At 47.5% G+C, this 25,155-nt stretch overlaps 1 protein-coding gene across 6 annotated transcripts in view; it reads left to right on the top strand.

Annotated features, from left to right (window-relative positions):
• ENO4 (enolase 4) overlaps nt 1-25,155 on the top strand; it is a 194,885-nt gene that overhangs the window by 20,205 nt on the left and 149,525 nt on the right. For all 6 annotated transcript variants that reach the window (XR_014444683.1, XM_083149950.1, XM_083149951.1 and 3 more), the window contains one exon: nt 7,504-7,682. Coding sequence is in view for 5 of the 6 variants with exons in the window: in XM_083149950.1 (XP_083006076.1) it covers nt 7,504-7,682 (179 nt within the window). In the remaining variant the exon portion in view is untranslated. The remainder of the gene's footprint in view (nt 1-7,503; nt 7,683-25,155) is intronic.

Raw genomic sequence — 25,155 nt, 5'->3', positions numbered from 1 at the left:
TTGCAGGTTGCACCCAGGCAGAAGGTACACAGGTGATAGCAGGGGTTGTACCCAAACGAAAGGTGCACAGGAGGTTGTTTGCAGGCTGCACCCAGGCAGAAGGTACACCGGTGATAGCAGGAGTTGTACCCAAACGGAAGGTGCACAGGAGGTTGTTTGCAGGCTGCACCCAGGCAGAAGGTGCACAGGTGATTGCAGGGGTTGTACCCAAACGGAAGGTGCACAGGAGGTTGTTTGCAGATTGCACCCAGGCTGAAGGTACACAGGTGATAGCAGGAGTTGTACCCAAACGGAAGGTGCACAGGAGGTTGTTTGCAGGTTGCACCCAGACTGAAGGTACACAGGTGATAGCAGGAGTTGTACCCAAACAGAAGGTGCACAGGAGGTTGTTTGCAGGTTGCACCCAGGCAGAAGGTACACAGGTGATAGCAGGGGTTGTACCCAAACAGAAGGTACACAGGAGGTTGTTTGCAGGTTGCACCCAGACTGAAGGTGCACAGGTGAGCAGGACTAATTGCACCTTGAGCAAGATGCTGGAGGTGCACAGATGATCAAAGGCTGATTGCACTTGAAGCCAGACGCTGGAAGTGCACACGTGATCCAGACTGATTGCACTTGGAGCCAGACGCTGGAAGTGCACAGGTAGTCAGGAGAGCTCAGGACGCTGGTGTTCCCTAAGGATTGACAAGCGAAGAACTGGCGCCAGCTTGGTTCAAACATGAGTCTTTTATCCCCCTTGAGAGTCTCTGATGGGCTGCTGACTTCAGCCCGGATTGCATTGGCTGGCTTCACCAAGATGGCGCCTGCTGCGCAGACGCTGCGGCAGAGGTAGTGTGCCTTGTGTCAGTGAAGTCCCCACAGGCGGCCGGAGGCACTGCAGCTGCAGCTCCGCCGGTGCTCACACCCAGAGTGAGGGGACAGAGCCGGGAACCAGGCCGGGCCACTCCGCGCCAGCACAAGGCAACCAGTCAGAGCGGACAGCATCACCCACACATAATGGTGACTGCCCACGTCCTCCTGGCGCTGCTGCACCATCCTGAGCCGCACAGCAGCAGCGCAGCGCGTGACATGTCTGGGATCGGGTCGCGGGAGCAGCTGTGTGCTGCTGCACCATCCTGAGCCAGACAGCAGCAGCGCAGCGCGTGACGTTTCTGGGATCGGGACGCGGGAGCAGCTGTGTGCTGCTGCACCATCCTGAGCCGGACAGCAGCAGCGCAGCGCGTTACGTGTCTGGGATCGGGTCACGGGAGCAGCTGTGTGCTGCTGCACCATCCTGAGCCGGACAGCAGCAGCGCAGCGCGTGGCGTTTCTGGGATCAGGACGCGGGAGCAGCTGTGTGCTGCTGCACCATCCTTAGCCGGACAGCAGCAGCGCAGCGCGTGACGTGTCTGGGATCGGGTCGCGGGAGCAGCTGTGTGCTGCTGCACCATCCTGAGCCAGACAGCAGCAGCGCAGCGCGTGACGTTTCTGGGATCGGGACGCGGGAGCAGCTGTGTGCTGCTGCACCATCCTGAGCCGGACAGCAGCAGCGCAGCGCGTTACGTGTCTGGGATCGGGTCACGGGAGCAGCTGTGTGCTGCTGCACCATCCTGAGCCGGACAGCAGCAGTGCGTGACGTGTCTGGGATCGGGTCGCGGGAGCAGCTGTACCATCCTGAGCCGGACAGCAGCAGTGCGTGACATGTCTGGGATCGGGTCGCGGGAGCAGCTGTGTGCTGCTGCACCATCCTTAGCCGGACAGCAGCAGTGCGTGACGTGTCTGGGATCGGGTCGCGGGAGCAGCTGTGTGCTGCTGCACCATCCTGAGCCAGACAGCAGCAGCGCAGCGCGTGACGTGTCTGGGATCGGGTCACGGGAGCAGCTGTGTGCTGCTGCACCATCCTGAGCCGGACAGCAGCAGCGAGTGACGTGTCTGGGATCGGGTCGCGGGAGCAGCTGTGTGCTGCTGCACCATCCTGAGCCAGACAGCAGCAGCGCGTGACGTGTCTGGGATCGGGTCGCGGGAGCAGCTGTGTGCTGCTGCACCATCCTGAGCCGGACAGCAGCAGCAGCGCGTGACGTGTCTGGCATCGGGACGCGGGAGCAGCTGTGTGCTGCTGCACCATCCTGAGCCGGACAGCAGCAGCGCAGCGCGTGACGTGTCTGGGATCGGGTCTCGGGAGCAGCTGTGTGCTGCTGCACCATCCTGAGCCGGACAGCAGCAGCGCGTGACGTGTCTGGGATCGGGTCGCGGGAGCAGCTGTGTGCTGCTGCACCATCCTTAGCCGGACAGCAGCAGTGCGTGACGTGTCTGGGATCGGGTCGCGGGAGCAGCTGTGTGCTGCTGCACCATCCTGAGCCAGACAGCAGCAGCGCGTGACGTGTCTGGGATCGGGTCGCGGGAGCAGCTGTGTGCTGCTGCACCATCCTGAGCCAGACAGCAGCAGCGCGTGACGTGTCTGGGATCGGGTCGCGGGAGCAGCTGTGTGCTGCTGCACCATCCTGAGCCGGACAGCAGCAGCAGCGCGTGACGTGTCTGGGATCGGGTCGCGGGAGCAGCTGTGTGCTGCTGCACCATCCTGAGCCGGACAGCAGCAGCGCAGCGCGTGACGTGTCTGGGATCGGGTCACGGGAGCAGCTGTGTGCTGCTGCCCATCCTGAGCCAGACAGCAGCAGCGCAGCGCGTGACGTGTCTGGGATCGGGTCGCGGGAGCAGCTGTGTGCTGCTGCACCATCCTTAGCCGGACAGCAGCAGTGCGTGACGTGTCTGGGATCGGGTCGCGGGAGCAGCTGTGTGCTGCTGCACCATCCTGAGCCGGACAGCAGCAGTGCGTGACGTGTCTGGGATCGGGTCGCGGGAGCAGCTGTGTGCTGCTGCACCATCCTGAGCCGGACAGCAGCAGCGCAGCGCGTGACGTGTCTGGGATCGGGTCGTGGGAGCAGCTGTGTGCTGCTGCACCATCCTTAGCCGGACAGCAGCAGTGCGTGACGTGTCTGGGATCGGGTCTCGGGAGCAGCTGTGTGCCGCTGCACCATCCTTAGCCGGACAGCAGCGGTGCGTGACCTGTCTGGGATCGGGTCGCGGGAGCATCTGTGTGCCGCTGCACCATCCTTAGCCGGACAGCAGCAGCGCAGCGCGTGACGTGTCTGGGATCGGGTCGCGGGAGCAGCTGTGTGCTGCTGCACCATCCTGAGCCGGACAGCAGCAGCGCAGCGCGTGACGTGTCTGGGATCGGGTCCCCATAGAACATTTGTGGTTCCGTTTGAAAACACTGGTACATCTGAGGCGTCCATCCAATAAAAGAGAATTAAATGAGGTTATAATTGTCTCATGGCACCACATAATAAAGAAGGAAGAGCTCCAGACATTGGTTGGCTCAATGCCACGTCGCTGTCATGAAAAAGAAAGGAAACCCAACAAAATACTGATATGACAGTGACATCATAAGCACACAGGGATTTTCACCCTAAGTTCTTTTCACTGCATAACTTACCTTGGGGATGCAGTTTAAATCCCGGCGGTCGGGATCCCGACGCCGGAATCCCGACTGCCGAAATCCCGACTGCCGAAATCCCGACCGTTCTCCCTCCGTGGGTGTCCACGACACCCCTGGAGGGAGAATAAATTAGCATGCCGAGCGTAGCGAGGCACCGGGCCCACTGCGTGGCGAGCGCAGCGAGCCCGCAAGAGGGGGCTATCCACGTCCCCCCCCGTTGTCGGGATTCCGGCGTCAGGATTTTGAACGCCGGGATCCCGACCGCCGGGATTTCATACTGAATCCTTCCCTTGTAATGCAAATATTTTACCTCTGTTTATTGTGTTAAATTCAGCATTACATTTCCTTTAATTTGATATATGTTCCAGTGTAACAATTTTTATACGCATTCAAAGTTGAAAAACATTTAAATTTCACCAGTGTATATTTATATATTCCGGTTCTACCTTGTGTTTTGTTACATATTTATTTATACTTTCCGGTACCATCTTCCCCTGTCAGGCTCTGGGGTATTCCGTTCCAATCTCTGCCATCTCCCTTTTTCGGTGGACGCGTTGTCCCACGTAAGACCTGTCGGCATCGGGGTTGGAGCCGGCGTAACCAGCTCCTTTGAACACGGCTGTTAGAGTTGAAGCCTAGCACCGCACATGTCCGCCGACCATGGCTAGAGGCAACAGTTAGGGCTCCAGTTTGGTGATACCTCCCCAGAGTCGTAACCCAGAACTAGTTGCAGGACAGCCCTGCACATGAGTACTGTGAACCACTGTATGCGCAGTGTATCGATAATCAGCCTCTGGGCGAATTGGCAGCCATGCGATCAGGCCTGAATTATCCATAAAGCAGTGGGTAGGGAGAGCGGCCTCAGTACCATCCCCTTGAGATAAGCTGAAAACTTGTACTGACAGAGCTGACATTAGGGAAATGAGGGCCGATATATTAGTCCATGAATTTGGTGGCTGTGCGGTACGACGGACGAACTTGTGGGTTTTTAAAGGGGCAATCATTTACAATGCAATACCATGCAAAACCCTGCCCAGTAATGACTGCCCCTTTAAAAAAGCATCCGAGTTCATCCTGGATCCGCACAGTGCCGGGGATCCATTAAATTTAACCAATGGGATCTTTGTGGACCTAACTGTATAGGCTGCCACCTTCCTGTGCGTGGGTGGGAAATGCATGATCTGATTGGCTGAGGACGGATGATACATTAATTACACAGGAGATAATAGAGATGACACAGTATAGTAACATTAAAGTCAGCCCTTTGTCGCAGTTCCCAGAGTCGCACTGATATTCCTTTCAGATAACGATGATTAAGACAATGTCTGCGTCCCATTGTCACCCTCCCGCCAGCCGTGATGCACATGTCACACAATACACTCAGAACATGAAAGCACAAGGTCACCTTACACAACAATCCCATTATCACGCTGTGTTACTATTGTACACGTTCTGCGGAACACCTGGAAATCACATCACAAGGATACATAGACTGAGGTTTTATTCATGCAAGTGTAGGGAATTCACAATTAAACTGATCACTGCTTTTGGTGGACAGATTGTACCGGCAGGGATGTAAGGAACATCAATATGATATCCATGTACTTACTGTAAGTGGCTTCACCCCGGCGCCTACTCTACAGTAAGTGACTTCACCCCTGCACCTACTCTACAGTAAGTGGCCGCACCCCTTCACCTACTCTACAGTAAGTGGCTGCACCCCGGCGCCTACTCTACAGTAAGTGGCCTCACCCCTGCACCTACTCTACAGAAAGTGGCTTCACCCCTGCACCTACTCTACGGTAAGTGGCTTCACCCCTGCACCTACTCTACAGAAAGTGGCCGCACCCCGGCGCCTACTCTACAGAAAGTGGCCGCACCTCTGCACCTACTCTACAGTAAGTGCCCGTACCCCTGCACCTACTCTACAGTAAGTGACCGCACCCCGGCGCCTCCTCTACAGTAAGTGACCGCACCCCGGCGCCTCCTCTACAGTAAGTGACCTCACCCCTGCACCTACTCTACAGAAAGTGGCTTCACCCCTGCACCTAATCTACAGAAAGTGGCTGCACCCCGGCACCTACTCTACAGTAAGTGGCCGCACCCCGGCACCTACTCTACAGTAAGTGGCCGCACCCCGGCACCTACTCTACAGTAAGTGGCCGCACCGCTGGGCCTACTCTACAGTAAGTGACCGCACCGCTGGGCCTATTCTACAGTAGGTGTCCGCACCCCTGGGCCTATTCTACAGTAAGTGTCCGCACCCCTGGGCCTATTCTACAGTAAGTGTCCGCACCCCTGCGCCTACTCTACAGTAAGTGGCCGCACCCCTGCGCCTACTCTACAGTAAGTGGCCGCACCCCTGCGCCTACTCTACAGTAAGTGGCTGCACCCCTGCGCCTACTCTACAGTAAGTGGCCGCATGCTCACCCTACAGTAAGGGGCCACACCGCTGCTGACACTACAGTAAGGGGCCACACCCAGGCTGACGCTACAGTAAGGGGCCACACCCATGCTGACGCTACAGTAAGGGGCCACACCCATGCTGACGCTACAGTAAGGGCCCACACCCATGCTGACACTACAGTAAGGGCCCACACCCATGCTGACACTACAATAAGGGCCCACACCCATGCTGACACTACAGTAAGGGCCCACACCCATGCTGACACTACAGTAAGGGCCCACACCCATGCTGACACTACAGTAAGGGCCCACACCCATGCTGACACTACAATAAGGGCCCACACCCATGCTGACGCTACAGTAAGGGGCCACACCCATGCTGACGCTACAGTAAGGGGCCACACCCATGCTGACGCTACAGTAAGGGGCCACACCCATGCTGACACTACAGTAAGGGGCCGCACCCATGCTGACACTACAGTAAGGGGCCGCACCCATGCTGACACTACAGTAAGGGGCCACACCCATGCTGACACTACAGTAAGGGGCCACACCCATGCTGACACTATACAGTAAGGGGCCACACCCATGCTGACACTATACAGTAAGGGGCCACACCCATGCTGACACTACAGTAAGGGGCCACACCCATGCTGACACTACAGTAAGGGGCCACACCCATGCTGACACTACAGTAAGGGGCCACACCCATGCTGACACTATACAGTAAGGGGCCACACCCATGCTGACACTACAGTAAGGGGCCACACCCATGCTGACACTATACAGTAAGGGGCCACACCCATGCTGACACTACAGTAAGGGGCCACACCCATGCTGACACTACAGTAAGGGGCCACACCCATGCTGACACTATACAGTAAGGGGCCACACCCATGCTGACACTACAGTAAGGGGCCACACCCATGCTGACACTACAGTAAGGGGCCACACCCATGCTGACACTACAGTAAGGGGCCACACCCATGCTGACACTATACAGTAAGGGGCCACACCCATGCTGACACTACAGTAAGGGGCCACACCCATGCTGACACTATACAGTAAGGGGCCACACCCATGCTGACACTACAGTAAGGGGCCACACCCATGCTGACACTACAGTAAGGGGCCACACCCAGGCTGACGCTACAGTAAGGGGCCACACCCATGCTGACACTACAGTAAGGGGCCACACCCATGCTGACACTATACAGTAAGGGGCCACACCCATGCTGACACTACAGTAAGGGGCCACACCCATGCTGACACTACAGTAAGGGGCCACACCCATGCTGACACTACAGTAAGGGGCCACACCCATACTGACACTACAGTAAGGGGCCACACCCATGCTGACACTACAGTAAGGGGCCACACCCATGCTGACACTACAGTAAGGGGCCACACCCATGCTGACACTACAGTAAGGGGCCACACCCAGGCTGACACTACAGTAAGGGGCCACACCCATACTGACACTACAGTAAGGGGCACGCTCACTTTGCAGTACCTGACTTGATCTCGGATTGGGAGAGTAACCTGTGCACCATTGTGTTGGCTAATTAGACCTCTTGTGACTTTGATATCAGAACTGTCTATTTTCTCTTCTGTCTCTGCAGAGGGTCAGTGCCGTTATGGTCTCCGCAGACTGTCGTTATACCTGCGAGGCAGCGGAATCCAATGAGATTGAGAGGAAGAAGTCAGTAGAAATAGCCATTGATTGGATACGAGATTATATAAGCCCATCTCTTAAGGGTATACGGCCCAATGACCAGGGTGACATCGATCGGCTACTGAGGTATGTACAGTATATAATCTGTCTAATAATATACGTCATATATATACACATAACATACTAAGCATCTTGGTACTCAGTGGCATCTAAACTATGGGCATGATTCTGGTTCACTTGCAAAAGCTAATTTTCTCTCTAATGGACATATCTATCTCATATCTATCTATCTCATATCTATCTATCTCCTATCTATCTATCTATATCTATCTACCTATCTATATCTATCTATCTATCTATCTCATATCTAATCTATCTATCTCATATCAATATCATATCTATCTACTGTATCTATCTATCTGTATCTATCTATCTATCTCATATCAATATATATCTGTATCTATCTCATATCAGTATCATATATATATATATATATATATATATATATATATATATATATATATATATATAGTATAATATATATCTATATCTATCTCATATCTATCTCATATCAATATCATATCTATCTATATCTGTGAAGTTAGCAGACTGACAGTAAGACTGTAATTATGATATTTTATTATTTGTAGTGATGAATGTACACTTTAGTCAGTCTGTACCCTCTCGTACTCTATAGATATGTCTGTTCCCCATATATGTGTGTGTATTTCCAGATCATATAGTATTAGGCTGTAGAATTCCACCAAAAGACAATCTCCACAGGGGGGTGATCAAGACATAATGCAATCAGACTGTGATTGTGTCTCTATCTTCATTTCCTTTGTGTAACGCTGGTCAAGACCAGACTTAGTGGAACCAGGCACCGCAGGGGGTGATCCAACTCCCCTGCTATTTACAGGAAGGTTATGCCCACAGGGGGTAATCAGGACATAAACCAAATTACCTTGTGGTTGTTCCTCCTTATTGACACTCCTTTGCATATCTCTGGACTCTAGTAGACTCTTTGGAGCCTGACCCAGCAGGAGGGGGCAGCAGCAGTAGCTGGGAGGGTGATATACCTGACTCTTGAATCCACCAATCGAGACCCACTGCAAGCCCACTTTTGGTTTGTGCACGCGTGGGAATTTAGAAGGTTTTAAAATGACTTGTACACATGCCGGCTCCTTATGTTAGTCGCAATCCTGGCTCAGGGGTCATACCCTCCACTGGATCTTGTGGAACACATCGTTTGCCCGGGAAGGGGGCATCCTACTAAGCTCTGGTGTGGAGCGTCCGTGCTGTGTGGATTTACACAGTTTTCGGCTATCACTGCTGTGTGGAATAAGTGATAGTTTTGTGATTTGGAACTGCTGCTACAAGGACTGCCATTTTGGACTGCTACCCGATAACGTTTATATGCTACATTTGCCTCTTGCTCCTGTCTTTATCTACTTGTGTGTGCTGTGATAAAAATAAACCATATTTTGGTTTCATCTGCTCGGTGTCTGAGTGATTGAAGAACTCGTATCCTCACATTTGGCGGCAGCGACAGTGGGATCATTCAGACACCAACCATCGAGCACAGAAAGCACAGAGAAAAGAGGATCAGACCATATGTAAGGAAACGGAAAATGCAGTAAGGTGAAGGCAAGTGAGCAGGTGTCATTCCTGTGAAAGGGAAAATGTTTCCAAGGAAAGAAAATCGATGCCTCAAGACCCCTGGAGCAGAGGAGCTCAGGGATGGAGGGTCTTCAGTGTATCGGCAGGCTGGGAAGCCGGATCTGTTATTTATTGTCAGAAAAATGCAGTATATCTGGGAGTACTGGGAAGAAGATCAGCGGGTGGAGAGTATCCGGCATACAGGACAAGTTGTGTTACCTGGGGGATGCATTCCTGCACTGTAAAGGTGAGGCCACCTCATGGAATCTGCTGGTAAAGCCAGAGTTTGTAGAATTTACAGAGGAAGTGATTGCTACAGTTACCCAGATGCTACAAAGAGGACAATATTCTGAGGCTGAAGGACAAGTCCAGAATAAATTGATGCCCCAGATAGAACCAGAGGAAAGGTCCAGAAGGGGGCTACTGCAATCTGGGCAGACAACCAAGGGTTCTGCCACGGAATTATTTGTTACCACAAGAGAAGGGTCGTTGTCAGGGGGGCCCCTAACTGCCCTTGAAGAAATGAGTATGGAGGAGCTGATAGCAGAATGTCAGCTGCGAGGTATACCCGTCCAATCCTGCACGCGCAGGGAAATCATCCAGCAGATCCTTCAAGATCAGGGGGATCCTACAAAAGCATTTACCGATTATCGGGCATGGATCCTCCATTTCGGTGTATGTGGGAACAATTGGAGTGTCTGGAGGAGTGCTTTATTGTGGCAGAGGAAGAGGCGATTGATCACAGGCTCCTGGACACCCCAGCATGGCGAGAACAGTGTCGCAGGGTGGCTGATGAAAGATACCGCCTGCAACAGCTTCTCCCACGGCCTAGGGAAGAAGCTGGTCAGTGTTCTATACTGGGGGAGGTTATCCCCAAAGTGAAGGAAGTGGGGCCCGTTAGCCAGGCACCCCAGGAGGAGCTGCACTACAGCTTCCCTTTTGCTGAGATGGAAGATGAAGAGCTATTATCCTGCTGCCAGGGGATCTATGAGGACTGCGTCCAAGAAGAGATCACCGTGGGTAGAGGAGTATTCGCCAACATCCAGGCCACAAGAATACCAGTCACAGATGACGTCTTGTTTCAGGCTGCCCAGCATATTCAGCTGGGGAAGGAGGTTATCCAGAAGGAGGTGTGCGCAGAAGTAGCTGTGTCACACGCAGCCGCGGCGGTGCACGGCGGGCTTACTACTCACCCGTTCGCGCCCGCCGCCGGCTAGCGTGTAGTGGTCTCCAGTTCAGCGGCAGCAGGCAGCGGCAGTCTGGTGGGCAGCAGGCAGCGTGGGACGCCGGCAAGTGTAGCGGTATGTGCTGTAGGGGTGCCGGGAGGCCGGCGCCGCCATCTTGGTTAAGGGCAAATAGCAGATTGGTCCTTGTCTGAGGTTTCCGCCCATACTGACCTGACAGCCAATGGCAGCCGCCCTCTAGGGATATAGGGGATCTGCCTAGGCCTGTTCAGTGTCAGTACAAAGAGTCTCCAGAGGCGTTCACAGCTCCCAGCTGACTCCGGCTCTCTGACTCACCTCTCCTGACTTGGTGCCTTGCTTCAGTGCTCTGTGTTGGTCTCGGTTCAGCTTAACCCCATCGCTGCCAGTTCTCTCCACAGTCTGGTCTCTGCCTGCATCCCTGAGCTTCCTGGCCTATAGCTCTTCAAGCCGTCTGCTTCCAAGCAACTTCCCATTCTTCTGTCATCACCCATCTTCTTTCAGTCTTCAAGGATCCCTCATTACCAGCAAGTACATTCTCTTTCCGGATTTCCTCATTCCTCAAGACCCCAGCCTGCCGTCCGCAGTGCTTGAACTGTCATTGTTTAAATGAACTTTTTCTTCTTTCAAAGTGCCGTGCTGGCTCAATTCTTGTTACCACTAACTGCCACTTAAAGAAAGTATTCAAGTGTGTATTGTTCCATTTATGAATTCTATTATTAAACCTGCACGATTTAATCCTTCCTCCTCTGGTCCGTCTCCGGTTGCTACACACCACACGACTTCATCCAGCCCTTCAGTTGTGACAGTTTGTACTGACCCGATGGAGTCGGGTGAAGAACAGGCTTCCATGGCGGACGTACTTCACAGCATCATGGCTCGTCTGGAGCAAGTAGAGGCTACCCAACATCAAGTGGCTCAATTTCTTCAGGCCTTGGCTCCGCCCCAGGCGGCTCCCTCAGTTTCTGTGGCTTCAGCACCAGAGGTTCCAGTCCCTGTTCCTACACCTGGACCCGTGGTTCCTCATCATATGCAATTACCAACCCCCAGCAAATATGATGGTTCTCCGAGAGGATGCCGTGGGTTTCTGAACCAATGCGATGTTCATTTCACCTTGCAGTCTTCTCACTTTCCTACCTCCAAGGCAAAGGTGGCATATATTGTGTCTCTCCTGGCAGGGTCAGCTCTGAACTGGGTGTCCCCTCTCTGGGAACGCGCTGATCCCCTGCTCAATGACTATGAAGCTTTCATTACCTCTTTCCGTCGCATCTTCGACGAACCTGGCAGAGTGTCTTCTGCCGCTACTGAGATCTTGAGGATTCGCCAGGGCAGTCGTTCAGTGGGACAATATGTTGTGCAGTTCCAGACTCTGGCTTCGGAATTAAAATGGAACGAAGAGGCTCTCGTCTCCGCCTTCTGGAATGGCCTGGCAGGTCGTATTAAGGACGAATTAACTACCCGTGACTCTCCTGCTACTTTAGTTGAACTCATCTCCTTGTGCAACAAAGTAGATCTACGGATGCAGGAACGTCAACTAGAGAAAAATCGCTCGGATCGTCTCTGCCCTCGTCTCACCACCAACGCTGTTCCTGTTCCAAGACCAAGTCCCTCCACAACTACACCACCAGATGAACCCATGCAGATCAACCGCTCTTGGCTTTCCTTTGAAGAAAAGTCCCGTAGACGTCGAGAGAATCTTTGCATGTACTGCGGTTCTTCCGCTCATCTGCTGTCTTCCTGTCCACTGCGTCCGGGAAACGACCGCTCCTAACCTCCCCGAGGGAGGTCAGGTTAGGAGTTCTGCTTTCATCTCCCTCTACTACTGTGCCCACCATTCCTGTTACCCTTGTGTGCCCTCAGGGGAAAATCAAGATCCAGGCTCTACTAGATTCCGGAGCCACCGGGAACTTCCTTTCTTCCTCTTTCGTCCTTCAACATTCCTTGACGGTGCAACCTTTGGCCCATCCGTTGGTTTTCACTGCAGTAGATGGGAGTCGCATCAGCAGTGGGCAAATCACCCTTCAAACCAATCCAGTGACAGTTCTCATGGGTGCTTTACATCAAGAGACTCTAGAATTTTTTGTCCTTCCTCAGTCCTCACACCAGGTAGTCCTGGGCCTACCATGGCTTACTAAGCACAACCCTCATATTGATTGGACCAGTATGGAGATCAAAGCCTGGGGTACGAACTGCCTAACTACTTGCATGCCTCGTGTCATACCACTCCATCAAACTAATTCTCAAGAAGTAGGAGGCCCCAGTCTTTCGTCTTCACCAGCTTCACCCTTGTCGTTACCCGCACCATATCTTTCTTTTTCTGACGTCTTCAGCAAGGGAGGTGCCGATACCCTGCCGCCTCATCGTCCCTGGGACTGTCCGATAGAATTGATACCTGGGAAGTTCCCACCGCGGGGCCGCATCTACCCCTTGTCTCTGCCTGAGACCAAGGTCATGTCTGACTACATTCGTTAAAACTTGGATAAGGGGTTCATTTGCCCATCTACTTCGCCAGCCGGAGTGGGGAACCCTCCGGCCGTGTATCGACTACAGGGGCCTGAACGATATCACAATCAAAAACCGCTATCCTTTACCCCTTATCACCGAATTATTTGACAAAATCCGGTGGGGCGTCCATCTTTACTAAATTGGATCTAAGAGGGGCGTACAACTTGATCCGAATCCGATCTGGAGATGAGTGGAAGACGCCTTTCAACACCCGAGACGGCCACTACGAATACCTGGTGATGCCATTTGGTCTGTGCAACGCTCCAGCCGTCTTCCAACAATTTGTAAACGACATATTTCGAGATTTACTGTATCATTCCGTTGTGGTGTATCTCGATGACATCCTCATCTTCTCGTCTAACCTCCATCTCCATCGGCAAACAGTAGCTGAGGTCTTGCGGCGCCTTCGCCAAAACAAATTGTTCTGCAAGCTAGACAAGTGCGTCTTTGAGGTCACCTTCATTCCATTCCTTGGTCACATCCTCTCCAGCACTGGGATAGAGATGGATCCAGAAAAAGTAAAAGCAGCCATCTTAGACTGGACAGCGCCCACCACGCTCAAAGGCATCCAGAGGTTCCTGGGCTTTTCAAACTATTATCGTCGTTTCATCCGGAACTTCTCCACCCTTGCTGCACCCCTTACTGCTCTCACCAGTAAGGGTTCTGATCCAAGTCAGTGGTCACCTGAAGCGTCCCAAGCCTTCCAACAACTTAAGGATGCTTTTGTCTCCGCCCCAATTCTTCTCCAGCCAAACCTCGACAAACCCTTTATTCTTGAGGTGGACGCATCCTCAGAGGGGGTAGGGGCAATCTTGTTGCAGAAAGGGGAGGACCAGGTGCTTCACCCCTGTGCCTTCTTCTCCAAGAAGTTTCTTCCAGCAGAGAAGAATTACCCCATTGGGGAGCAGGAGTTACTGGCAGTCAAATCTGCGTTGGAGGAGTGGCGGTACCTCCTGGAGGGGGCACGACATAAAATTACTGTGTATTCCGACCATAAAAATCTCTCATTCCTCAAGCACGCCCAATGTCTTACAGCTCGTCAAGCCCGCTGGGCCATGTTTTTCGAACGCTTCGACTTTCAAATCAGATTCAGACCCGGGACGATGAATGCCAAGGCCGATGCTCTTTCACGCTCTTTTGAAACTTCAGCTGACCTAGAGACTCCTCCTCGACCCATCCTCGACCCTCTGGTCTTTGCTCAAGTAACAGTCCAGCCTTCACCTCCACCAGGCAAGACCTTCGTCCCTCTCAGTCTCCGAAAGAGAGTGCTGTCCTGGGCACACGCTTCCCGTTTCGCAGGGCATACCGGGGCACAGAAGACCTTAATGTTCCTGTTGCGTTCATACTGGTGACCTACCATTCGTCGCGATGTAACCAGCTTTGTCGCCTCCTGTGTAAAGTGCGCTCAGCATAAGTCCTCCAGAACTTCTCCTGTCGGTCCTCTTCTACCTCTAGCCATACCAACAGAACCATGGTCCCACCTCTCTATGGACTTTATCTGCGAACTTCCTCCCTCCAAAGGGCATACGGTAATTTGGGTGGTGGTTGACCGGTTTTCAAAGATGGTGCACTTCTTCCCATTAAAAGGCCTTCCATCTGCTCCAGTGTTGGCTCAGCTCTTCATTTCCACCATCTTCAAACTCCATGGGTTGCCGAAAGAGATTATATCTGACCGTGGCGTGCAGTTCGTCGCAAAGTTTTGGAGGGCCCTCTGTTCTGCTGTACAAGTCAAGCTCAAGTTCTCCACTGCTTTCCACCCACAAACCAACGGGCAGACAGAACGAGTCAACCAGGACTTGGAAGCCTTCATTCGTTTATTCATCTCTTCCTCTCAAGACGACTGGGTAGACCTTCTGCCTTGGGCAGAATTTGCGCACAACAATTCTTATCATTCTTCCTCCGGCACCACTCCCTTTTTCACTGTCTTTGGCAAGCATCCCCGATCTCCGGAGTTCTCAGATCTGTCGTTGTCCGAAGTCCCTGCAGCTGCTTCTTCCCTACAACGGTTTGCAAAGATCTGGTTAGACGTTCATACCACTCTCCTCAAAGCATCTGCTCGATATAAAAGGATGGCGGACAGGAAAAGAAGAGCGGCTCCAAGTTGAAGGTTGGAGATCGAGTATGGCTGTCTACCCGCCATATACGCCTTCGGTTACCATCCATGAAGCTGGCTCCTCGGTTCATCGGGCCGTACCCAATCACTCAGGTGATTAATCCAGTGGCCTACAGACTACAGCTCCCTTCTTCCTTAAAGATATCAAATTCTTTCCATGTGTCTCTTCTGAAACCTTTGCGATTGAACTTATATCAGAAAAAGGTGCCTAAACCTCCCAAGATTGGCTCAGAGAGAGAGACAGACAGAGTTCGAGGTGAGGCGCATTATCGACTCACGTTGCCGCAATACCCATCTTCAATATCTGGTAGAGTGGCTTGGATTCGGTCCTGAAGAGAATTCCTGGGTTGATGCCTCAGACCTCCATGCTCCCCGTCTGGTGAGACAATTCTTTCAAAGGAATCCACACAAGGTGCGTAGGTGCCCTGGGGTCACCCAGAAAGGGGGGGGTACTGTCACACGCAGCCGCGGCGGTGCGCGGCGGGCTTACTACTCACCCGTTCGCACCCGCCGTCGGCTAGCGTGTAGTGGTCTCCAGTTCAGCGGCAGCAGGCAGCGGCAGTCTGGTGGGCAGCAGGCAGCGTGGGACGCCGGCAAGTGTAGCGGTATGTGCTGTAGGGGCGCCGGGAGGCCGGCGCCGCCATCTTGGTTAAGGGCAAATAGCAGATTGGTCCTTGTCTGAGGTTTCCGCCCATACTGACCTGACAGCCAATGGCAGCCGCCCTCTAGGGATATAGGGGATCTGCCTAGGCCTGTTCAGTGTCAGTACAAAGAGTCTCCAGAGGCGTTCACAGCTCCCAGCTGACTCCGGCTCTCTGACTCACCTCTCCTGACTTGGTGCCTTGCTTCAGTGCTCTGTGTTGGTCTCGGTTCAGCTTAACCCCATCGCTGCCAGTTCTCTCCACAGTCTGGTCTCTGCCTGCATCCCTGAGCTTCCTGGCCTATAGCTCTTCAAGCCGTCTGCTTCCAAGCAACTTCCCATTCTTCTGTCATCATCCATCTTCGTTCAGTCTTCAAGGATCCCTCATTACCAGCAAGTACATTCTCTTTCCGGATTTCCTCATTCCTCAAGACCCCAGCCTGCCGTCCGCAGTGCTTGAACTGTCATTGTTTAAATGAACTTTTTCTTCTTTCAAAGTGCCGTGCTGGCTCAATTCTTGTTACCACTAACTGCCACTTAAAGAAAGTATTCAAGTGTGTATTGTTCCATTTATGAATTCTATTATTAAACCTGCACGATTTAATCCTTCCTCCTCTGGTCCGTCTCCAGTTGCTACACACCACACGACTTCATCCAGCCCTTCAGTTGTGGCAAGCTGCAGGTGAGCGACTGGCTTTTAAGGGGATAGAGCTGATACGGCCTGTCCTGCAGCCACCAGCGGAATTGTTCCTGATGGAGGGTCCCTCCTCAGCCCTGGGCATTGAGACCAAATGCTGTACTGAAATTTGCCATGCCACTAGTTTGGGTTGGAGGGAGGAAGGATGTGACAGAGTGGCGAAAGTGCCAGGGCCAGAGCCCCTATATTGGCCTGCTGTTTGGCAGCTGTTCCTTGTGCAAGAGGGGGAGGTGGAAAGTGCTCCCTGCCCCATTATGCCAGAGACAAAAGTATTAGTACACCCTATAGGTGTGCCCAGTGTAAAAGGTTACAATGTTGCAGAGAGGGGGTACCCAGCATCTGAAGAAGAGGAATTGCTAAATCCCTTGTTAGTTCAAATGTATAACTTAGATTGTGATATTGCCCTTGCTGATTCTACAAACCAGCCGCCTCTTACAAGATGGGTTGGGTATGATGTCACACTGTGGGACTCAGGTGGTGCACCTCTAGCCCAGTTTCTCTGCTCTGAATCACACTGCTCCAGGTTGCCGGAACAACTGGTACAGTGACTAAAGATGTAGGGGAAGGAATGTGAAGTTAGCAGACTGACAGTAAGACTGTAATTATGATATTTTATTATTTGTAGTGATGAATGTACACTTTAGTCAGTCTGTACCCTCTCGTACTCTATAGATATGTCTGTTCCCCATATATGTGTGTGTATTTCCAGATCATATAGTATTAGGCTGTAGAATTCCACCAAAAGACAATCTCCACAGGGGGGTGATCAAGACATAATGCAATCAGACTGTGTTTGTGTCTCTATCTTCATTTCCTTTGTGTAACGCTGGTCAAGACCAGACTTAGTGGAACCAGGCACCGCAGGGGGTGATCCAACTCCCCTGCTATTTACAGGAAGGTTATGCCCACAGGGGGTAATCAGGACATAAACCAAATTACCTTGTGGTTGTTCCTCCTTATTGACACTCCTTTGCATATCTCTGGACTCTAGTAGACTCTTTGGAGCCTGACCCAGCAGGAGGGGGCAGCAGCAGTAGCTGGGAGGGTGATATACCTGACTCTTGAATCCACCAATCGAGACCCACTGCAAGCCCACTTTTGGTTTGTGCACGCGTGGGAATTTAGAAGGTTTTAAAATGACTTGTACACATGCCGGCTCCTTATGTTAGTCGCAATCCTGGCTCAGGGGTCATACCCTCCACTGGATCTTGTGGAACACATCGTTTGCCCGGGAAGGGGGCATCCTACTAAGCTCTGGTGTGGAGCGTCCGTGCTGTGTGGATTTACACAGGTTTCGGCTATCACTGCTGTGTGGAATAAGTGATAGTTTTGTGATTTGGAACTGTGATGCTACAAGGACTTGAACTGCTACCTGGATGTTTATATGCTACCTTTGCCTCTTGTTCCTGTCTTTATCTACTTGTGTGTGCTGTGATAAAAATAAACCATATTTTGGTTTCATCTGCTCGGTGTCTGAGTGATTGAAGAACTCGTATCCTCACAATATCTATCTCATATATATCTCATATCAATATCATATCTATCTATATCTATCTCATATCAATATCATATCTATCTATATCTATCTCATATCTATCTCATATCAATATCATATCTATCTATATCTCTCATATCTATGTATCTCATATCTATCTATCTCATATCTATCTATCTCATATCTATCTATCTCATATCTATCTATCTCATATCTATCTATCTCATATCTATCTATCTCATATCTATCTATCTCATATCTATCTATCTATCTCATCAATATCATATCTATCCATATCTATCTATATCTATCTCATATCAATATCTATCTATCTCATATCTATCATCTATCTCATATCAATATCATATCTATCTATCTATCTCATATCTATCTATGTATCTCATATCTATGTATCTCATATCTATCTATCTCATATCTAACTATCTATCTCATATCTATCTTCTATCTATCTATCTATCTATCTATCTATCAACCTATCTCATATCATCTACTTATCTCATATCTATCTACCTATCTCATATCTATCTATCTATCTATCTATCTACCTATCTCATATCTATCTCATATCTATCTACCTATCTCATATCTATCTACCTATCTCATATCTATCTACCTATCATCTGTATATCTATCTAGCTCATATCTATCTATCTCATATCTATCTACCTATCTATATCTATCTATCTCATATCGAATCTATCTATCTATATCATATCAATATCATATCTATCTACTGTATCTATCTATCTCATATCAATATCATATCTATCTATATCTATCTCATATCTATCTATCTCATATCTATCTATCTCATATCTATCTATCTCATATCTATCTATCTCATATCTATCTATCTCATATCTATCTATCTCATATCTATCTATCTCATATCTATCTATCTCATATCTATCTATCTCATATCTATCTATCTCATATCTATCTATCTCATATCTATCTATCTCTATCTATCTATCTCATATCTATCTATCTATCATCTGTATATCTATCATCTGTATATCTATTATCTATCTCATATCTATCTACCTATCTCATATCTATCTACCTATCTATCTATCTATCTCATATCAATATCTATCTCATATCTATCTCATATCAATATCATATCTATCTCATATCAATATCATATCTATCTATCTATCTATCTCATATCTATCTATCTATCTCATATCTATCTATCTATCTCTATCTCATATATATCTATCTATATCATATCAATATCATATCTATCTACTGTATCTATCTATCTCATATCAATATCATATCTATGTATGTATATCTATCTATCTATCTATCTATCTATCTCATATCAATATCATATCTATCTATCAATCTATCTATCTATCTATATCTATCTCATATCAGAATCAGAATCAACTTTATTGGCCATGTATGCTTGCGCACACTAGGAATTTTTTGTGGATTTACAGTGCAGCATCAAGCAGGGATGAAGGTGGGGGGGTGAAGGCATTACATACATTACATTAAGACATTACATGTGGGGAACACATACCCGCCGAGCTGCACAGCGCCTAGGCAGCCATCAGCGGCGCCACTGGTCGCTGCAACAGCCAGGAAGGTAACATTAAGTACAGTTATCACATAGGGAGCACATACCCTCCGAGCTGCACAGCGCCTAGGCAGCCATCAGTGGCGCCACTGGTCGCTGCCAACAGCCAGGAAGGTAACATTAAGTACAGTTATCACATAGGGAGCACATACCCACCGAGCTGCATATCTCATATCTATCTATCTATCTCATATCTATCTATCTATCTATCTATCTCATATCAATATCATATCTATCTCATATCTATCTCCTATCTATCCATATCTATCTCATATCTATCTCATATCTATCTCATATCAATATCATATCTATCTATCTATCTACCTATCTCATATCTATCTATCTCATATCTATCTACCTATCTCATATCTATCTACCTATCTCATATCTATCTACCTATCATCTGTATATCTATCTAGCTCATATCTATCTATCTCATATCTATCTACCTATCTCATATCTATCTACCTATCTCATATCTATCTACCTATCATCTGTATATCTATCTAGCTCATATCTATCTATCTCATATCTATCTACCTATCTATATCTATCTATCTCATATCGAATCTATCTATCTATATCATATCAATATCATATCTATCTACTGTATCTATCTATCTATCTATCTCATATCAATATCATATCTATCTATCTCATATCTATCTATCTCATATCTATCTATCTCATATCTATCTATCTCATATCTATCTATCTATATCTATCTATCTATCTATCTATCTATCTATCTATCTATCTATCTATCTATCTATCTCATATCTATCTATCTCATATCTATCTATCTATCTATCATCTGTATATCTATTATCTATCTCATATCTATCTACCTATCTCATATCTATCTACCTATCTCATATCTATCTACCTATCTCATATCTATCTATCTATCTATCTATCTATCTATCTATCTATCTATCTCATATCAATATCTATCTCATATCTATCTCATATCAATATCATATATATCTCATATCAATATCATATCTATCTATATCTATCTATCTATCTCATATCTATCTATCTATCTCATATCTATCTATCTCATATCTATCTATCTATCTCTATCTCATATATATCTATCTATATCATATCAATATCATATCTATCTACTGTATCTATCTATCTCATATCAATATCATATCTATGTATGTATATCTATCTATCTCATATCAATATCATATCTATCTATCAATCTATCTATCTGTATCTCATATCAATATCTATCTATCTATCTATCTATCTATATCTATCTCATATCTATCTATCTATCTATCTATCTCATATCTATCTATCTCTCTCCTATCTATCTATCTCTCTCATATTTATCTATCTATCTATCTCATATCAATATCATATCTATCTATATCTATCTCATATCTATCTATATCTATCTCATATCAATATCATATCTATCTATCTATCTATCTGTCTATCTCATATCTATCTATCTCTCTCATATATATCTATCTATCTCATATCTATATATCTCATATCTATCTATCTTCTATCTATCTATCTATCTACCTATCTCATATCTATCTTCTATCTATCTACTTATCTCATATCTATCTCATATCTATCTACTTATCTCATATCTATCTACCTATCTCATATCTATCTACCTATCTCATATCTATCTATCTATCTCATATCTATCTATCTATCTATCTATCTATCTATCTATCTATCTATCTATCTATCTATCTATCTATCTCATATCTATCTCATATCTATCTACTTATCTCATATCTATCTACCTATCTCATACCTATCTATCTATCTATCTATCTATCTATCTATCTATCTCATATCTAGCCTTGAAAAAGCAAAACTGCGAAACGCGCGTTGGCGTGGATCGTTTAGTGGGGGTAGCTGGGAAATGTATTTTGATTGTGTATTTATGTTAACAAGTGCCCTGTCTGATAGCCGGTGATATATGCGAGTCTTATCCAGACGACAGCATATACCGCTGCCGGCTAATCACACGCTGTGGTGTAGCCGTTAGCGCCAGAGAGAGCCTGACTCCACTGGCGGCTTGTCTGTCTGTGTGCCTACCAGCCCTTACCGGCAGCACACGCAGCCTTCAGGGGGTGATAGCTGTAGACGGGACGCCGTCCCTGCAGATTCCCCCCCTCCTAAGCGTGACCGTAGCTGATGAGTTTACAGCACGATACGCATTAGAAACATTGTATGTTTATTCGGCTACATATGAATCGCTCATTTAAATAAGCATTACTACTACACCGTATATTGATACCAACGAGGGTTCCTGTTACTCTATATAGGTGTTCATACAATAAAGGGACATGGTTCCATGTATACTTCTGAAGAAACACCAGTGACTATAGATTGTACAACCCAGTGTATCAGGGTACACACTAAGCAACCAGCGATTATATATAAATCTACCCCCACTACGATAAGGGGAGTTTTTCTCACCCTTTTTAACAAGTCCAATGTCAATTTATGTTGTATGTTTTGATTTTATATTTCGCATTTAATTGATTAATTAATAAAAGTTACTTTTTAAAAAAAACTTTCTCTCTCCTCTCCTGGTGCACCGCAAAAAAAGACTTTCTGTTGTTTCCCTTGTACTAATGTATTACTGTCTGGCGGTAGCACACCTCATGACTATATAGAAAAATTCACTATAAACTTTAATAAAGAGGTTGATACATTATCTTTAAATCCCAGTGCGACCAATCACCCTTCCTCCCCATTGCTATCTCATATCTGTATATCTATCATCTGTATATCTATTATCTATCTCATATCTATCTACCTATCTCATATCTATCTACCTATCTCATATCTATCTACCTATCTCATATCTATCTATCTCATATCTGTATATCTATCATCTGTATATCTATCATCTGTATATCTATCATCTGTATATCTATCATCTGTATATCTATCTCATATCTATCTATCTATCTATCTATCTCATATCAATATCATATCTATCTACTGTATGTATCTATCTATCTATCTATCTATCTATCTCATATCAATATCATATCTATCTATATCTCATATCTGAATTGAAAAGAATAGTTCCAAAAACGATAGCGCCAGGAGACTGCTGCACTGTAGCCACCCAAGGATTACCACTCCTCATAGAAACAATGTAGCCAGAAAGTGATGTTTACAGTTGCGCTGCCTCAGCTTGTAGAGATTCTTTCAGAACCTTGTAGACCCCAAGCTTAGATGGGGGGGTGTATAAAAGAAGACAAAGGGAAGCTGGTCAGTTGGATATCAATTGGTTTTCATTCACACCAGGAATACTCCGTATCTGACCTTTTCACTTTGCCCTATTTTCACATAAAGGTATCTTTGTTTCCCGTCAGGTCACCCGCTCATAGGTAGAGAGTGCTCACCTTATATATGTGCCCTATGTGCATGTTAGGGTTTCTTTTAGTCACGATCTCCGTCAGGGGACAAGGAGTGCTCACAGGAAACCAATGGATAAATTCCAAAAAAATTATTCACCACAGGACAACAATGAAGAACGTCACACTTCCAGAAAAAGATACGATAAAAAATCCAAAAGTGTAATATAAAAACAGTCTATATCCAAATAGAACCAGAGAACCACTGGGTCCAATACATCAAACTTGATCTCACCCGGGAAGAGAACCAAGATGGATGCCACACTGATGGAAAAAGTGGCCAGGGACTTCAGGGTTTCTCTGGTAGCTATCCTCCTTCTCACCAACGCATTTCGGGTCGTTATAATTGACCCTTTTTCAAGGTATCTAAGCTTGGGGTCTACAAGGTTCTGAAAGAATCTCTACAAGCTGAGGCAGCGCAACTGTAAACATCACTTTCTGGCTATATCTCATATCTATCTATAGCCCCGTACACACGGGGGATATATATTGCTCAGTTTCTCCTTTTCATCAGCGACCAGAGATGGTCGCTGATGAAAGGGAACCTCTGCTGGGGGAGCCGCAGAGGTAATCAGCTGGTCGCAGGAGCAAGCTCCTGCGACCAGCGATTAGAATGGGGCTGAAAACGGGAGCATGCACCCGGCGATTTATCGCTGGGGCACACTCCCATCACTGGCAATATGGTCGCCTGCAACCATATTTCCAGCGATTTCAGCCCCTATTGCCCCCGTGTGTACACAGCCTTTCTCTCTCATATCTATCTATCTATCTATCTATCTATCTATATCATATCAATATCATATATATCTACTGTATCTATCTATCTATCTATCTCATATCAATATCATATATATCTACTGTATCTATCTATCTATCTATCTATCTATCTATCTATCTATCTCATATCAATATCATATCTATCTATCTCCTATCTATCTCATATCTATCTATCTATCTATCTATCTATCTATCTATCTATCTGTGAGGGTACGAGTTCCTCAATCACTCAGACACCGAGCAGATGAAACCAGAAGAATGGTTTATTTTCCACAGCACGCACAAATAGACAATAAACAGTGGCAAAGGTAAATTGCAGAGTAGAAAGATCTTCAGGTAGCAGGCCCAAACAGACAGTCCTTGTATAGTCACAGTCCCAGATCAGTTCCACAGGGCAAACTATCACTTAGCCCACACAGCAGTGATAGCATATAAGTCCACACGATACCTAGACAGAGCATAACCTCTTAGTCCAGGACAGTCCATCAATTCACCCTCCTGGCTTGTGTGCCAGTCATTTTAAAAACTTCCTATTTCCCACGCTTCTCCATACCATCAGTGGGCTTGCACTCAATCCCTATTGGTGGATTCAAGTCAGGTTTATCCCCCCTCCCAGGTACTGCTGCTGCCCATCTGCTTCTGCCCCCTGCTGGGGTCGGTTCCAGAAAGTCTGGAAGTGGCCAAGATATGCATAGCAGAGTCAACACAATATACAAAACACAGTCTGATTACATTATGTGGTGGTCACCCCCTGTGGACAACCTTCCTGTTGATAGTAGGGGAATTTGATCACCCCCTGTGGTGATTGTCCTTCAGCTATCCCCCTCATGTAAACAGCAGGAACAATAATCGGCTGATTACATTATGGGCTGATCACCCCCTGTGGTGGCCGGTTCCACAAAGTCTGCTAGAGCCCAGAGGTTTACAAAGAATTGTAAACCCCCCTGTGGAGATTGCCAATGGTACAATGCTTACATGAATAAAGTCCTGGGAAATACAGACATTACATTTGAGGTGGGATTATACAGCCTAATAATATATGATCTGGAACTACACACACATATAGGGGGTATATAGACATATATGGAGAACAAGAGGGTACCGACGGACTAAAATAGTACATTAATTACTACACCTAATAAAATATAGTAATTACAGATTTACAGTGAATCTGATGACCTCACACTATCTATCTATCATATCAATATCATATATATCTACTGTATCTATCTATCTCATATCAATATCATATATATCTACTGTATCTATCTATCTATCTATCTATCTATCTATCTATCTATCTATCTATCTATCTATCTATCTCATATCAATATCATATCTATCTATCTCATATCTATCTCATATCTATCTATATATCTATCTCATATCTCGAACAAACAATAGAAAAAATAGAAGATCCCAAGGCGCAATCTTAGAGTCCCTGCTGCCTCAGTGTAGATGGAGGGTCACTGGAGGAACTGCGGTCTAC

Source organism: Crinia signifera, chromosome 6, assembly GCF_055691185.1.
Source record: "Crinia signifera chromosome 6, ASM5569118v1, whole genome shotgun sequence".
Lineage (NCBI taxonomy): Eukaryota > Metazoa > Chordata > Amphibia > Anura > Myobatrachidae > Crinia > Crinia signifera.
Note: the sequence above shows the minus strand (reverse complement) of the source record. Positions and strands in the feature narration are given on the sequence as shown.